Source organism: Sorex araneus, chromosome 2 (genome assembly GCF_027595985.1).
Source record: "Sorex araneus isolate mSorAra2 chromosome 2, mSorAra2.pri, whole genome shotgun sequence".
NCBI classification, from domain to species: domain Eukaryota; kingdom Metazoa; phylum Chordata; class Mammalia; order Eulipotyphla; family Soricidae; genus Sorex; species Sorex araneus.
In genome coordinates this window covers 64,041,178-64,057,901 of record NC_073303.1, presented here as the reverse complement: position 1 = coordinate 64,057,901, position 16,724 = coordinate 64,041,178, and the positions used below count along the sequence as shown (strand labels likewise).

At 40.7% G+C, this 16,724-nt stretch overlaps 1 protein-coding gene across 2 annotated transcripts in view; it reads left to right on the top strand.

The window, feature by feature from the left end:
• CPNE3 (copine 3) overlaps positions 1-16,724 on the top strand; it is a 64,767-nt gene that overhangs the window by 22,862 nt on the left and 25,181 nt on the right. For both annotated transcript variants that reach the window (XM_055127670.1, XM_055127669.1), the window contains exons 2-8: positions 220-359; positions 722-901; positions 3,260-3,334; positions 7,057-7,128; positions 7,840-7,923; positions 10,447-10,536; positions 16,349-16,447. In XM_055127670.1, coding sequence (XP_054983645.1) covers positions 228-359; positions 722-901; positions 3,260-3,334; positions 7,057-7,128; positions 7,840-7,923; positions 10,447-10,536; positions 16,349-16,447 — 732 coding nt within the window. In that variant the 5' untranslated portion in view covers positions 220-227. The remainder of the gene's footprint in view (positions 1-219; positions 360-721; positions 902-3,259; positions 3,335-7,056; positions 7,129-7,839; positions 7,924-10,446; positions 10,537-16,348; positions 16,448-16,724) is intronic.

Below are 16,724 nucleotides of genomic sequence, written 5' to 3'. Positions count from 1 at the left end.
CTAGCAACTTCACTGTTATCTTATTCTGACAATCTGCATTAGGAGTTTTTGCTTGTTTGTTTGTTTGTGGACCACACCCAACGACGCTCAGAGGTTACTCCTGGCTCTGTGCTCGGGACTCACTCCCGGCAATGCTCTCTCTCTGTTTCATCAGGAATGTGTGTTTTCCTTGAAGGGCACCGCTTCATTTGTGTTCTTCTTTCCCGGATTTGTTCACAGCTTGAGAGATGGCTGCCCAGTGTGTGACGAAGGTGGAGCTGAATATCTCCTGTGACAATCTTTTGGATAAAGATGTAGGATCCAAGTCGGACCCTTTATGTGTGTTGTTTTTGAACACCAGCGGTCAACAGTGGTATGAGGTAATATTAAATACACATGGAGACACTCCGGTGGAGGGTGTGGTCTTAAGATACTGTCTGCATGAAACCCTATCATTAATTGCATTGTAAATCATGGTGCCTACAATATAAACATAAATAGGTGTAAAGGAATGTGAGTTCCTCTTTTGACTTATTCCAAATGCTAAAAGTAGTGAAGCCATCTTGTGTGTTATTGCAGGTTTTGAGGAAAGTTTGTCCTGAGCTGTGGAATTTTCCATACCCATATGGAAACTCCCTTTTGCAGCTTTCCTTAGATCTAGTATGTAATGCATTAAAAAACCATTAAAATCCAAGTGTAACTTTGAAGAAATTTGTTTTGTTTTGTTTTGGGTTTGATATAGGTTGAGCGCACAGAGAGGATTAAGAATTGTTTGAATCCCAAGTTTTCCAAGACATTTATTATTGATTACTACTTTGAAGTGGTTCAGAAATTGAAATTTGGGATTTATGACATTGACAACAAAACTATTGATCTGAGTGATGATGACTTCTTGGGAGAATGTGAATGTACCCTTGGACAAGTGAGTATGACATCTGCAGCTGTCCAGATTTTAACAAAAAATGAAATGTTGTTAGCACATGATCACTTGCTTATGTTTAAAAGTTGAAAAGTATCCAGGTACTTTACAGGCTGAATTCATTTCACTATGAGTAAATTCTGTGCTATAGAATGTATTGCAATTTTTCATTGAGAAAAGAACCAGGTGTTTTTGTCAAAGCAAGACCGCTAACTGATTTTGAGTTAGGGGTGTCCTTTTAGACATTTCAGTAAATAATTCCATGGCCTTAGCTGCATTGTGTGCTCTTGACAATTTCAGTACAATTTTCTTCTTATTACTTTAACTTATAAATGCTCTCAAGAGTCACAGCAGGTTTTCTGGTGTTCTAACTCGTGTGACTATTGCTTCCTGGCGTTTCAGGTCCCAACACCATCGCATTACCTGGCTTTTCTCCCCTCCCCCCTATTTTTTGGAGGCCACACCTGGCAGTGTTCAGGGCTTACCCCGGGCTCTGCACTCAGGGTTGACTCCTGGTGAGGCTTAAGGTATTGTCCCGGGTCCGCTGCATGCCTGGCAAGTGCCCTGCCCCCTATACTATCACTCTGCCCCCAGGTCGCTGCTTTTTGACCTGAGGAATATCAGTTTAAACTTGATTCCCACTGGACAGACTTCTCTGATGACCCGGAGTCGGGTGGTGTCCTCCTAGACGCACTTGCTACTTACTCTCTCGCATAGTCATCTTATTTTATGAAGCTGCTGAATTCTCTGCTTCTCCCGCGTTTGATGAGTTTGGGCAGGGGAGTGGACTCACTCCTGTGCTCCCGACTAAGTCTCACTTTCAAAGAACAGTCATTGCAGCTCATCCCCACGGGAAAGCGCCAGGAAGGAAAGGTTCATTTTACTTTCAACAGGGTGAAGTCTTATCTGCTGATTGTGGTATCGCCTAGGTCTCCAAGGCAATATGCAAACAATGAGTTCTAAAACATTGATAAACATTGTCAGAGAAACAAAGGAAAGAAGTATTTGCTTTGGGGAGAAAACTCACAATGTCCAGCGAATGACAATGAGTTTGAAAAATTTTCCTGGAGTACCTAGGTTTACTATATTATTTTACATCACACGATCCTTTGCTTGGATTACATGTGAAGTCACATGCCAGCTGAAAACATCGGGTTCCGTTTCTCAGGGGTTCTGAGACTCACCTTTTACCTGCAGGGGTTTGCACTCAGTGATCTGCGTATGCTCTGTGAATCTGATTCTTCTTCCGCTGTAAGGAAGACGTTAAACTTTGAGGTAGCTGATAAACTAGTGTGTGCGGATTGAATCTGCCAGAGCCAACTCCTTGAAAATATTTTTCAGTGGGTTTGAAAATCAATGTTTATTTTTTCTTTTTGTGGGTAGAGGGCACCCAGCAGTGTTCACAGCTGGCACCTCTGGCTCTGGGCTCAGAGATGACTCATTGGTGGTGCCTGGGGAATTTTAGGTAGTGCCCTGGGGCCAACCCGTGTCAGCCAGGTGCAAGGAGAGCACCTTATCTACTCTGCTATCTCTTTCATCTCTTTAGCCCCTATTTTGGTGGGAGGGCTCCCAAGTGGTTCCCAGGAAATCTAGAGCCTCCAGCAGTGATTCTTACCCAACTGGATGAAAGAGATAGCAGAGTATCTATCATTGTTCAATGAGGCACTGCAGTGTCCTGAGGGCTGTGAGGCTTGGGGTTCCCTGTTGGTGCTGAGGGGCCGCCAGTGCTGTGGCTGGAGCGTGGGTGACCCTGTGCCGTAGCCACTGTCCTATCTCCCAGCCCCTCGGGTGGGTTTTGAATACGTCGCTGCTCTTTGTTTAGCTTCAAGGAATGGACTTCATGCTTCCATTTTAGATGCCTTTAAGTGAACTTTCTGCTCAATTTTTCTTTGAAGCCATTCAGTTGAAAAACTCACAATTGACTCAGAGAGAGTAGAAACCAGGGCCAGGGGGCTATGGAGCGAAGTTTGCCACCGAGGGAGAGAGGGAACGCAGTTAGGACAGAGAGGGGCCACTATGACAACGATTCTTGGAAATGATCACTCTGGACGAGAACAGTGCTGAAAGGAGGTAGTGCTATGCATGGTACCCTTTCAGTAGTAGCCTCACGACGACAGTGTTTAAAAGGAAACTAAGAAGAGGCATGAGGAGAGTAAGAGTGGGTGAGGCGTGTGGGAAGGAAACTGGGGACACTGGTGGTGGGAAATGTACACTGGTGAAGGGACTGTGTTGGAACATTGTAGGACTGAAACTCAACTATGAACTACTTTCTAACCATGGTGATTCAAAAGAGGAAAAAAATACAAAGAAAAAATTCACAAGTGGAGGGGAAATAATTCTTATTCACTTCAATTTTGACAGATTGTTTCCAGTAAGAAGCTAACTCGGCCACTGGTGCTTAAAAATGGCAGACCTGCAGGGAAAGGAAGCATCACGGTACGCCCATGTCTTTGCCTGTGGCCTCAACTGCACGCGCAGAGACGATTCGGTGAAACCATCAGATATTTTGCAGCTCTCTCTTATTCTTTAATCCCAAATCATGCCCTGCAGCCACCCTTGCCTGCTGCTGCTCGTATGAGAAACGAGTTATGTGTCTGGAAATGATGGCTTTAAATTTTTTTGTTGCCCATTAGAGCACTTAAGTGCCTGTCCTTTCCCCCAGGGAAGCAGACTCCCAGTTTGCAGAGAAGCTACTTACTAGCCTGAATGGTTTGATGTAGCTACTCTGAAGCAGTTTGTGTGACACCCGCTTCCGGCAGGAACTTGCCAGGAAGGATTTGTTCATGGTGACTCATGTATAGGAGGACATGACCTTTGAATCCTTCTGCTCTTTCCCGTATCTTTCTGTTTGCACACCTCGACCTTTCCTCACACCAAGATTCTTCATCTTGGAATCCTGGTCCTAAGCAAATGGCTCTGTATTTTCTCCTGTGTTAGATTTTTAAATGATCTAATGCCATATTATTCCCAACTGTCGCTTTTCTACAGTTTCTGTTCAGGAATAATTGCCAGGTTCTGTGGTGTTCTAGGTTGAGCTCTGTCTGCAAGTGGAAAGTCACTCCTTGAAAGGGTGATTGTGATTATCTGACACATTTCTCCCAGCAGCTCTTTTGTTCTGATATAAATTTCCTGAGGCCCTTGTACCCTCACTCTGGGGCTGCTATTTCTGTGGTACATGGAAGAATGTGAATGCACTGTAGCTCTGTCATCCAGTTGTTCATCATTTGCTCGAGCGGGCACCAGTAATGTCTCCGTTGTGAGACTTATTACTGTTTTTGGCATATCAAATACGCCACAGGGAGTTTGCCAGGCTCTGCCGTGCGGGCGGGATATTCTCGGTAGCTTGCCGGGCTCTCAGAGAGGGACGGAGGAATTGAACCCGGGTTGGCTGTGTGCAAGGCAAACACCCTACCTGCTGTGCTATTGCTCCAATCTGGAAGAATGTAAATAGTTAGCTTTATTTTATTGCTCTTGGGACTACACTATCTAGTCTAGTCTAGCTCTAGACTATCTTAGTCTACAACTTGGGGGTTTTGTTTTCACTTTTTTTTTTTTTTTGTATTTTATTTTATTTTATTTGTTGTTGTTGTTGTTGTTGTTGTTTTTTTTTTAATTTTTAAAATTTTATTGAATCACCATGAGATAGTTACAAGCTTTCATGTTTGGGTTACAATCTCACAATGATCAAACACCCATCCCTCCACAGTGCACATTCCCCACCACCAATATCCTGGGTATACCTCCCCTTTCCCACCCTCCCCCTGCCTCCATGGCAGACAATATTCCCTATACTCTCTCTCTACTTTTGGGCATTATCGCTTGCAACACAGACACTGAGAGGTCATCATGTTTGGTCCATTATCTACTTTCAGCATGCATCTCCCATCCCAACTGGTTCCTCTAGCCATCATTTTCTTAGTGATCCCTTTTCTGTTCCATCTGTCTTCTCCCCTCCGCTCATGAAGCAATCTTCCAGCTATGGGGCAATCCCCCTGGCCCTTGTATCTACTGTCCTTGGGTGTCAGCCTCATGTGATGATATTTTATACTCCACAAATGAGTGCAGTCCCTCTATGTCTGTCCCTCTCTTTCTGACTCATTTCACTTAGCATGATACTTTCCATGTTTATCCATTTATAAGAAAATTTCATGACTTCATCTCTCCTAATAGCTGCATAGTATTCCATTGTGTAGATGTACCAAAGTTTCTTTAACCAGTCATCTGTTTTAGGGCACTCGGGTTGTTTCCATATTTTGGCTATTGTGAACAGTGCTGCAATGAATATATAGGTACAGATATCATTTCTACTGTGCTCTTTTGCATCCTCGGGATATATTCCCAGAAGTAGTATTGTGGGGTCATATGGAAGCTCAATTTCTAGTTTTTGAAGGACTGTCCATATTGTTTTCCAGAAAGGCTGGACCAGTCGGCATTCCCACCATCAGTGAAGGAACATCCCTTTTTCCCCACATCCACGTCAGCACTGGTTGCTTTTGTTCTTTTGAATGTGTGCCAGTCTCTGTGGTGTGAGATGATATCTCATTGTTGTTTTGACTTGCATCTCCCTGATGACTAGTGATGTGGAGCATTTTTTCATGTGCCTTTGGGCCATTTGTATTTCTTTTTTGAGGAAACTTCTGTTCATTTCTTCTCCCCATTTTTTGATGGGGTTGGAGATTTTTTTCTTATACAATTCTACAAGTATCTTGTATATCCTGGATATTAATCCCTTATCAGATGGGTATTGGGTAAATACTCTTTCTCATTCTGTGGCCTCATCCTGTACTTTGTTTTTTTTTTTTTTTTTTCTCATGCCACTTTTATAATCATGCTGTTTTTTTTTTAATTTATTTATTTTTAATTAGAGAATCACCGTGAGGGTACAGTTACAAATTTATACACTTTTGTGCTTATACTTCCCTCATACAAAGTTCGGGAACCCATCCCTTCACCAGTGCCCATTCTCCACCACCCGTAAACCCGGCGTCCCTCCCACCCTCCCCAATCCCATCTCCCCCCCACCCCACCCTGCCACTGTGGCAGGGCATTCCCTTCTGTTCTCTCTCTCTAATTAGCTGTTGTGGTTTGCAATAAAGGTGTTGAGTGGCCGCTGTGCTCAGTCTCTAGCCCTCATTCAGCCCGAAACTCCCTTCCCCCACATGGCCTTCGACTACAATGTAGTTGGTGATTGCTTCTCTGAGTTGACCTTTCCCCGGAACGTGAGGCCAGCCTCGAAGCCATGGAGTCAACCTCCTGGTACTTATTTCTACAGTTCTTGGGTGATAGTCTCCCACTCTGTTATTCTATATACCATAGATGAGTGCAATCTTTCTATGTCTGTCTCTCTCTTTCTGACTCATTTCACTCAGCATGAAACTTTTCATGCCCATCCACTTAACTACAAAATTCTTGACCTCCTTTTTTCTAACAGCTGCATAGTATTCCATTGTATAGATGTACCAAAGTTTCCTCAACCAGTCATCCGTTCTGGGGCATTCGGGTTTTTTCCAGATTCTGGCTATTGTAAACAGTGCTGCGATGAAAATACATGTGCAGATGTTTTTTCTTTTTTTTTTTTTAAAGGAGGAATTGTAAGTTTGTCTTTGGGCGGTATTCTAGAGTGTTCAGGGCAGTTCTGGTTCAGTGCTTAGGAGTGACCCCTGGCAGTGTTGGGGGACCACAGTTGGTATCAGCTGTTCAAACCGGGGTCCTGCTCACGCAGGCAGGCCCCTTACCTCCTGTACTATCTCTCTGACCATGGAATTTGTTTTTTAAATAAAAAAGGTCTTTAAGCTGACATTGGCTGAAGTAGATTGATCAGTTATTTCCATCCAGAGGGCTCGTTAGCTGTGCTTTCCTCAATGCTTCTCAATGTTCAAGAGCGTTAGCCAGGGCTGGGCAGGGCTTTGATTTGTCACCACAATGGGACAGATCTAATTTGGGTAGTTATTTAGGATGGGAGCTTAATGCAGATTTTGCATAGTTGTTTTTGAGGGACTATTTATCTCATGGACATGAAAGAAATGATGTCTTTCTGGTACCATTTTCTAACTGACCCGTTTATAATTTATTATGTTAGTATAGATTTTATATGCTATCAGTCAACAGTACTTTGAATTTCTGAAACATTTTCTTAGACTTAACTCATGTGTTCACAGATTTCAGCGGAAGAGATAAAGGATAATAGAGTGGTCTTGTTTGAAATGGAAGCAAGAAAGTTGGATAATAAGGTGGGTAGGTAATATATATTCAAAAAAGATAAAATGCTTTAGCCCACAATGATTCCTTTATGAGAAAATAATCAAGCATTTATATTATTAACTATCATTTGAGTACCACTGGGAGCACAAAAATGCTGAGTAAATTATGGAGAAAGTAGAAATGTGTTTTGTACATTCTATATATGTCTTTTCACTGTATGTAAAGAAATGTTTAGAATTGATGAAATGTATGTGATAGAGAAGTGGAAGGTCTGAAGCCTGTCAGTCAAGTAGATGGTCTTTGCTCCCCTACAAATCCGTTTTCTCACTGGTAACTGCTTTACCCTTCAAAGAATTCATATAACAAGTGCTTTCAATATCATACACATTTCAATAGCATATACACATATATATCATATACATATATAATATCATATATATATGCAGTTCATTATGAAAACAAGACAAGAGCAGACTTTATTGATTATGGATCCCTTTGATTATTATATTTTAGTTATCATTTTTTTTGAGAGCTAAGGGTGCACAACATGTAGAGTGTTTACCTCAAACTCTTTTATAACTCTTGTAGATTTTTAGAAAATTTGCAACTTTGTAAGGAGTTGATGGGATTTAATATTTACTGCTGGATTGTATCTACCACTGATCTGGACAAATACATATTAAGTAACATATATGATGTGTGGTTTCAAAAGAGAATACTTGCTTTTTTTTAAAATGTAGGATCTGTTTGGGAAGTCAGATCCATACCTTGAATTCCACAAGCAGACATCAGATGGAAACTGGCTAATGGTTCATCGGACAGAGGTGAATATCTAATTTTGAAGACTTGAACTTTCCTTTGAAATTGTGGTTATCTGAAATCATAAAGCATGTAAAAGTACCAAGCTGAGTTGTAGGCATAGTTAAGATGCTTCCTTCTTTTTATCTTTTAATGAGGAGATGTTACTATCCTTAAATATTAGTGAAAACTTAGCTGGAATTATTTATTATATTGAGACTTATAAAATTGTGGGTTTTTTAAAAAAATCTGTCATTCCTTTACATGTAGTGCATGTATTGGCAGAAACTCCCATTAATCTGTTTAGGTATCATTGTAGTCACTGTCACTGTCACTGTCATCCCGTTGCTCATTGATTTGCTCGAGTGGGCACCATAATGTCTCTTTCTTGAGACTTGTTGTTACTGTTTTTGACATATTGAATACGCTATGGATAGCTTGCCAGGCTCTGCCATGTGGGCGAGATACTCTTGGTAGCTTGCTAGGCTCTCCGAGAGGGGCGGAAGAATTGAACCCGGGTCAGCTGCGTGCAAGGCAAGTGTCCTACCGCTGTATTATTGCTCGAGCCCATTGTTATAGTATGGTCATTATATTATACTTCATTAATGTTTAGTTTTGCTGCTCAAATTAACCCAAATTTGATCATGGGAAGCTTTTTTTGAATGGCTTCTGGATTCTCTTAACATGACCTTCTTTAAACATTTTCTTATTTTATTTTATTTTATTTTTATTTTTATTTTTTTTTTTTGGCTTTTTGGGTCACACCTGGCAATGCACAGGGGTTACTCCTGGCTCTGCACTCAGAAATTACCCCTGGCCTTGCTCAGGGGACCATATGGGATGCTGGGATTTGAACCCGGGTCGGCCGCGTGCAAGGCAAACGCCCTACCCGCTGTGCTAACTCTCCAGCCCCACATTTTCTTATTTTATTTTATTTATTTTTTATTTATTGCTTTGCTTTTTGGGTCACACCCAGCGATGCTCAGGGGTTACTCCTGGCTTTGCACTAAGGAGTTACTCCTGGCAGTGCTTGGGGGACCATATGGGATGCCGGGGATCGAACCCGGGTTGGCCGCATGCAAGGCAAACGCCCTACCCGCTGTGCTATCGCTCCGACCCACATTTTCTTATTTTAATGTAAAGTATTTTCTCTGTTTCCCATATACTTTTCCTGTTTCATATATGGAATGAGCCATTTTTGGGTTTGGTTTGCCACACCTGGTGGTACTCGGGACTTACTCCCTGCTCTGCACTCAGAGATCACTCCTGGCAGTGATTGGGGGACCACGTAGGGTGTCAGCAATTGAACCCATGTCAGCTGCATGCAAGGCAAGTGTGGTGCTGTCCTTGAGCCGTTTTCTTAAGGTTTAAGCAGTGTCCAGTGGGGCACGTTTAACGTGCTGACTTCATCCTTGGCACTGCGCAGTCTTTCCTACACCCAGCATGGCTGGTTTTGAGCACTGTCATTGACCGGAACAATGATTAATCCATCCTGGTTGGCTGAGTATCACTGGGTGTGCCTGTTGGAACCTTTGTGGAATCCCCCTAGAGAAAGGCTGGTGTTATTCAGAGACCAAGATCCCATCACTGCCTACCCATTCTGCCTGTAGGCATTGTTTTTTCTCTAGACTTTTTTCTCCAGGCTTTTTCTCTAGACACAACTGAGAAGTGTGTGTGTTTGTATGTGTGCGTGTGTGCATGTGTGTGTGTGTTTAAAATTTTTTTGATTCATGCATTTATTTTATTTGCATATTTAAAAGCTTTGTAATCATTTCTTCAAATCCAACATAGGATTTTTTTTGTACTTTCTTTTTTTTTACTTTATTTAAACACCATGGTTTACAAAGTTTTCAACAATATCATTATTTCAGGTATTTCTGGACAATACCATTGTTTCAGGAATACTGATTTCAACAGCATTATTTCAGGAATATCGATTCCAACACCAGTTCCACCAATCCGTCCTTCCTTCCACCAGGGTCCCTAGTTTTCCACTCACCCCACAAGCCTTAGCAGCACTAATTCATTACTTTATATTGCATCTTATAACAGTGCTGCTAATATCCTGGCCTGAGTATTCACTGAGCTGTTAGGTTGAACTGGGCCTTCTGTATTATTGTCTTCACTCGTTGATCTTAGTGGACTTCTACTCAATTTCCCCATTGAATTTTCTTGTTTCTCGTGGGCTGTCAGCTCTGAAGTTTGGAGGTGCTGCTCGGCCGCATATGTGACCGCATATGTGACTGCATGTTTCAGCGGCTCTGGAGCTGGGCCTGAAGCTGCAGGTGTTCCTCTGGCTCTCTGAGATGAGTTCTGAAGCTGGGACATTTCTCTGCCAGAGGTGGGAGCCCCAAGTGGGCGATGAAGTGCTAGAGAGTATATCACATCTCTCCTAAAACAGCCACGTAATATGTCCCAGCTGAGTTTTCCTGGGAGATTTGAGTAAGTGAAGAGGCAAAGATGGATTGTGACAGTGTAGCAAGAATCTAGGAAGGGCATTAATGAAGCAAATGTTTTTATAACTGGTCTTTGAATCTTCATTCTTACAGGTTGTTAAAAACAATTTGAATCCTGTTTGGAGACCTTTCAAAATATCCCTGAACTCTCTGTGCTATGGAGATATGGACAAAACTATTAAGGTAATTTGAAATACAAACATAGTAGCCTCTTATAAAATTAATTGATAAGGTAGTTTTTAAAGGAAGCAAATGATATAACAAATACCTATAAATTCAAGTTTTATATCTATTTAGGAGCATACTAAAATAGAAATACTGTGAAGTAACCACTTTGAAGTAGCAGAATGTAACAGTCTGTTTACTAAATGCTTAATCTTGCATTATGATTTTTGCTTTGTCATTTTTGAAACAAAACGTTTAATCTAAATTGTTCTTTTAGCAAGATTCCTCTGGTGTGAGGATAGGAATCTTCAAGTACATTCTTTAAAAATGATTTTTTAAAATTGAATCACTGTGAAATATACAGTTATAAAGTTGTTCATGATTCAGTGTCAGTCACTCGATGTTCCAACACCTTCACCAGGGCACATTTCCCACCACCAGTGTCCCCAGTTTCCCTCCCACTCCTCCTCGGCCCCTCCCCCACAGCCGGCCTCTATGGCAGACGCTTTTCTTCTCCCTCAACTACATTCTTGGCCTTTCATACGCCCCTTGTAGATGAAAGCAAATATTACTCTCGGACCCAGAGCTTCCTCTGTTCCTAGCGGCAGAGTAAAGTAGTCCTAGGATATGTTCTCTTGCTTCTTTTCAGAGTGATATAATTCCTTTAAAGCATTTATATGGCTTTAGTTCTGGAGTGCTAGGACTATAGATAGGAACAGGAAGCTGTAACAAATGTCTAAGAATTTTTTTAAAATGTCTTTATATATAGTTCTTTTTATACAAATCTAAGATTTTTATTCTGTATTCACTTTTTTTTTTTTTTTTTTTTGCGGAGTGGGGCGCACTCAGCAGTGGTCAGGGGCTGGTATGTAGTGCCTGGGATCAAACCAGGTCAGCCACATTCAAGGCAAGCCCCCCACCCCCCCTTGTAAAGCCCCTAGAGTCATTCTTTACATACGTTTCTAGAGAGAATCTTATGTTCTGATGCCCAAGCTGGGATGAGTGCTTTTTTTTTTTTTTAAAGAAACGAGAGTGATGAAAGGCAGAAAGGTTTTGACGTTGACCAGAGAACTTAGTGACAGACACAGACCCTATCCAAACCAGCCTTTTAGCCAGCAAAGGGCCAGCTGGTTAGACTTGTCATGTATTTCTTCACTCATATTGTAGACAAAAAGCCTATCTGCATGATTTTTTAAAAACTTTATAGGGGCTGGAGAGATAGTACCGTGGGTAGGACACTTGCTTTACCTGCAGCCCAACTGGTTTCGACACAGGCACCACCCCAGCTCCTAATCCCTGTGAGGGGCGATGCCTGAGCAGAGCCAGGAGTTCACTACGTTCCTGAGTAGTCAGGTGTGGCCCCACAACAAAACAAGAAAAGAAGAAAAGGAAAGAAAGAAAATGAAAGGAAGGAAGGAAGGAAGGAAGGAAGGAAGGAAGGAAGGAAGGAAGGAAGGAAGGAAGGAAGGAAGGAAGAGAAAGAAAGAAAGAAAGAAAGAAAGAAAGAAAGAAAGAAAGAAAGAAAGAAAGAAAGAAAGAAAGAAAGAAAGAAAGAAAGAAAGAAAGAAAGAAAGAAAGGAAGGAAGAAAGAAAGAAAGAGAAAGAAAGGAAGAAAGAGAGAAAGAGAGAAAGAGAGAAAGGAAGGAAGAGGAAGGAAGGAAGGAAGGAAGGAAGGAAGGAAGGAAGGAAGGAAGGAAGGAAGGAAGGAAGGAAGGAAGAAGAGAAAGAAAGGAAGGAAAGAGAAAGAAAGAAGGGAAGGAAGGAAGGAAAGAAGGAAGGAAGGAAGGAAGGAAGGAAGGAAGGAAGGAAGGAAGGAAGGAAGGAAGGAAGGAAGGAAGGAGGAAAGAAAGGGAGGGAGGGAGGGAGGGAGGGAGGGAGGGAGGGAGGGAGGGAGGGAGGGAGAAAGGGAAGGAGGGAGGGAGGGAGGGGGCTGGAGCAATAGCACAGCGGGTAGGGCATTTGCCTTGCACGAGGCCAACCCAGGTTTGATTCCCAGTGTCCCATATGGTCCCCTGAGCACCGCCAGGAGTAATTCCTGAGTGCAGAGCCAGGAGTAACCCCTGTGCATTGCCGGGTGTGACCCAAAAAGCAAGAAAAACTGATTATTTGTGATTCATCAATTTTTATTTTGTCTTTTTGGGCCACAAATTTACTCCTGTCTCTGTATGCAGGAGTCATTCCTGGCGGTATTCGGGGTACCATAGGGGATGTTGGGGATCAAATGTCAGCCATCTGCCAGGCGGACCCCCTACCCACTGTACTATCTCTCTAGCCCCTGAGATTCGTCACTTGACCCATAAAAATGTGTCCTTAGTTTGCAGAGGACTTTAAAAATCAATAAAAATCTAGTTGTAAAATAAATAGTAAAAAAAGTCGCTGTAAAAATAATTATATTGTCATGCTAAATCTAAAATGGCGTCTTTTCATATTAAAAACAGTGAGTTCAAGATTTATTCGATTGGAGAAACCAGGAAGGTTGGGGGGGATTGCCTAAATCTGGTCACCTGATTGATTTCAATAATTTGTTAAAAATGAAACAATGTTTTTAAAACTTTTTTTGCTCTCAGTGGCATTCTTAAGCCCTGTAATTCATTGGTAAGTAAGTGGATTTTCTGAGCTTTCTTTGATGTTTTTCATTCTTAAAATTTTTCTCAGTTTGTTTTAGCTATTGATTCGCCACATCATCACTTGTAGTTTTAATTCTGTGTTTCTTTGTAATAACAGAAAATCATACATCTGTGACTCTCTTGGTGTTTGGAAATGTCTTATAAGTGTAGTAAAGAGTTACAGAATATCAAATAGAGCTGAATTGCTGTCATGTGTCACTGTCATTACTCTAGCATGTATTATTATTTTTGTAAGATCAAGTGAATCAGAAAAATAATCATGCATGCTTCCATCTTGCCCAAAATGGGAATGCCTTTGGGTATGGAGTATTGTGTGGTGTGCGTATTATTCTCTCTCTCTCTCTCTCTCTCTCTCCCTCTCTCTCTCTCTCTCTCTCTCCATATATATATGAATATATCTCATCTTCACAAACCCTGCTGGTAAATGCCATCTGAAACAAGCAGTGATGCCGGTTTTTATTTTTTTGAGAAGGTGACTAATTGATAAATATTATTACATTATTTTTCTCAAACTGTATCTGAACTTATGCCAACATTATATATCTTTCTTAGCACTATTTGTCTTTAGCAGGGTAAGAGTGAGCTTTTCATATATACATCGATCTATACATTTATATGTAGATACATACATATCTTTATGGAATTTATTATAATGCATTATCAGAATTTATAATTTAAAGATAGTTTTGTGTTCTCTGCATTTTGAGACAATCTAGACATCTGAAGAGTTTTAGGTCTTTATAATCCTTATTTAAATAAAAAATTTGACCTTATCAGACTTTGACCTTGTCTTACTTGTAAAATAGAGTTTCTTGTACTAATCTAAAGCTTTATTTTCCATAAGTTAAAAGAAACCTAAAAAATAAAGTTGTTACTATACTAAGGTTGTTTGAAACTTTGTGTTCTAGTTTCTCTAGAAAAAAAATTATTGAGGTCATTGATTTTCTTTTTTCATATGACTTATTTTTTTCTAACATTCTTATTTGAGACTTAAAAGTTGAATGTATCATAGATGTAAGGAATAGTCAAATTAAGAATTTGTCACTTGGGGCTGGAGCAATAGCACAGCACATAGGGCGTTTGCCTTGCATGTGGCCAACCCGGGTTCGATTCCCAGCATCCCATATGGTCCCCTGAGCACTGCCAGAAGTAATTCCTGAGTGCAAAGCCAGAAGTAACCTCTGTGCATCATCAGGTGTGACCCAAAAAGAAAAAAAAAAAATTCTGTCACTTAACCGAACAAATAAAATCCTTACAGATACTCAGAATTGCAATTTTTAATCGTGTTTGGCTTTTAAAAAATTGATTAGTTGATAGTTACTTCCTGAATAGTCATGGAAATAAAATTAAGAAATTAATATTTTACTATGGTATTCACTTCATTCTTCATAGAACCAGATAAATATATAAATTCTTAGCACTTTAGCTTGGTGATTTGTAAATTTTCATAACAATATAGCAATGTAGAGGATTCACATAGGCTAAATACAAATTGTGTCTTAGTTACCCACCTTTAAATAATAGAAAGATTCAAAGTTGTATTTGGTTGAGCTTTACCATTTGGTTAGTTGCCATAGGAGATTTATCATCTTCCGAGGCAGTTTAATTCCTCTATCTGAGGAGAGAACCTAAGTAGATTTTGTGGACAATGAACATTGTGAATGTTTGCAGAGTGGAAATAATCTGTTTTGAAATTAGAAAGCTGTGTAAAGACATTATTTATCGAGGACAAAGAAATCTCTAGGTGCTGAAAATTTACACCAACCTTATTATTTTTTTTTAATTTCAACGAATATTCAGATATCCTTGTGAATATTTAGGCTGTGACTAGAGCTGTCGATCTGTCACAAAACAATAGACATTTCAGTTAGTAGCTTCTCTTTATTGTCTGCTTTAAGAAAAAAAAAAGTTGCTTTAAGCAACCATGTGATGAGAGCCTTAGCTAAGACTGGAATTCACCCAGTCCTGTGTGGAAATAGAATAAATATGACCTGGGATAAATAACCGCACTGAATTAAGAGCTCTTTTTCTGGAACTTTCTTTTTCATTGTAAGAGTTATTGTCCTCAGAATGCTGCAAATTTGACTGCATCATATAGCGAATAGAATTCTATTTTTTTTTTTTCTTTTTGGGTTACACCTGGCAATGCACAGGGGTCATTCCTGGCTCATGCACTCAGGAATTACCCCTGGCGGTGCTCAGGGGACCATATGGGATGCTGGGATTCGAACCCGGATCGGCCGCGTGCAAGGAAAACGCCCTACCCGCTGTGCTATCACTCCAGCCTCTCGAATAGAATTCTAACCTCCTCAGATTGTTCGTAATGAAGTAATTTTGCAGAGGTCCAATTCGGTTTTCGAAAGTGAGTGATACTGCCCTCCAGGGGGCGCTGGAACCACCCAGGACAGCTGCATTTGCTGCGTGCGCCATAGAGGGGCGCTCTCTGCTACAAGGCGGCAAATGTCCCTGGGGGCGTGGGGTGGGGGGATTGCTGAGTGATTTTTTTTTTTTTCTTTTCGGTAAAGGGGGAAAGTAGGCCAAATAAATTTGGGAACCTTTCTATAAATCATCTGGAATTTAATTATACAATTTTCAGTTTGGAGAAATACTGACTTGCTGTCCTAGATAATGACTTTAGACATTGTATAGTGGTTAAGCGGTTGAGAAAGTTAAGCGGTTGAGAAAGAAGATATAATTCCATTTTGATTTTACAAGTACATAAAAAGGGGATGGCAGGCTGGAGTGATAGCACAGCGGGTAGGGTGCTTGCCTAGCACGCGGCCGACCCGGGTTCAATTCCCAGCATCCCATATGGTCCTCTGAGCACCGCCAGGGATAATTCCTGAGTGCACAGCCAGGAGTAACCCCTGTGCAGAGCCAGGTGTGACCCAAAAAGCAAAATAAAAAAAATGTTTAAAAAAAAAAAGGGGGATGGCAAAGGAGTGGGACCCTGCTGAATGTGGGGTTTGAGCAGAATTTGTGTTTATTCTATCTGGGAATCCCATTTCAAGGGTGGCTAGAATTTGAAAGTGTTTAAGTATTGCCTTTTCAAGCAATTAGTTCCTTCTGCTTTAAAACAGGACAGCATCTTATTCTAACTAATCTTAATAGAAAAACTCTTCTCATAAACCCCATTTTTTATAGCCAACCCTGCCAAACAAAATTATGTTGATTTTTATATATTTCTGTTATGCTAATTTTAGGTTGAGTGCTATGATTATGATAATGATGGGTCACATGATCTCATTGGAACATTTCAAACCACCATGACAAAACTGAAAGAAGCTTCCAGAAACTCACCTGTAAGTTGCATTATAATCCTCTCTATATAGAGAGGACATACCCGTAATTTGACCGTGAATTTATTATTTTATGTTATCCCTTGGTATAGCAAATCATTTACCATGTTTTTACTTTTACTTTAAAATCTGTACTTGTTTAGTAATTAGTTAACCAAATTCATACTTGGAGTTTGAAATTATTATTTTTTTTAATTAAACAAAATTTTTTAATGTAGGAGTACTGCTATTGATTCAGCCATTGATTAAGCTGATTGAACTGGGCATGAACTCCACTGAA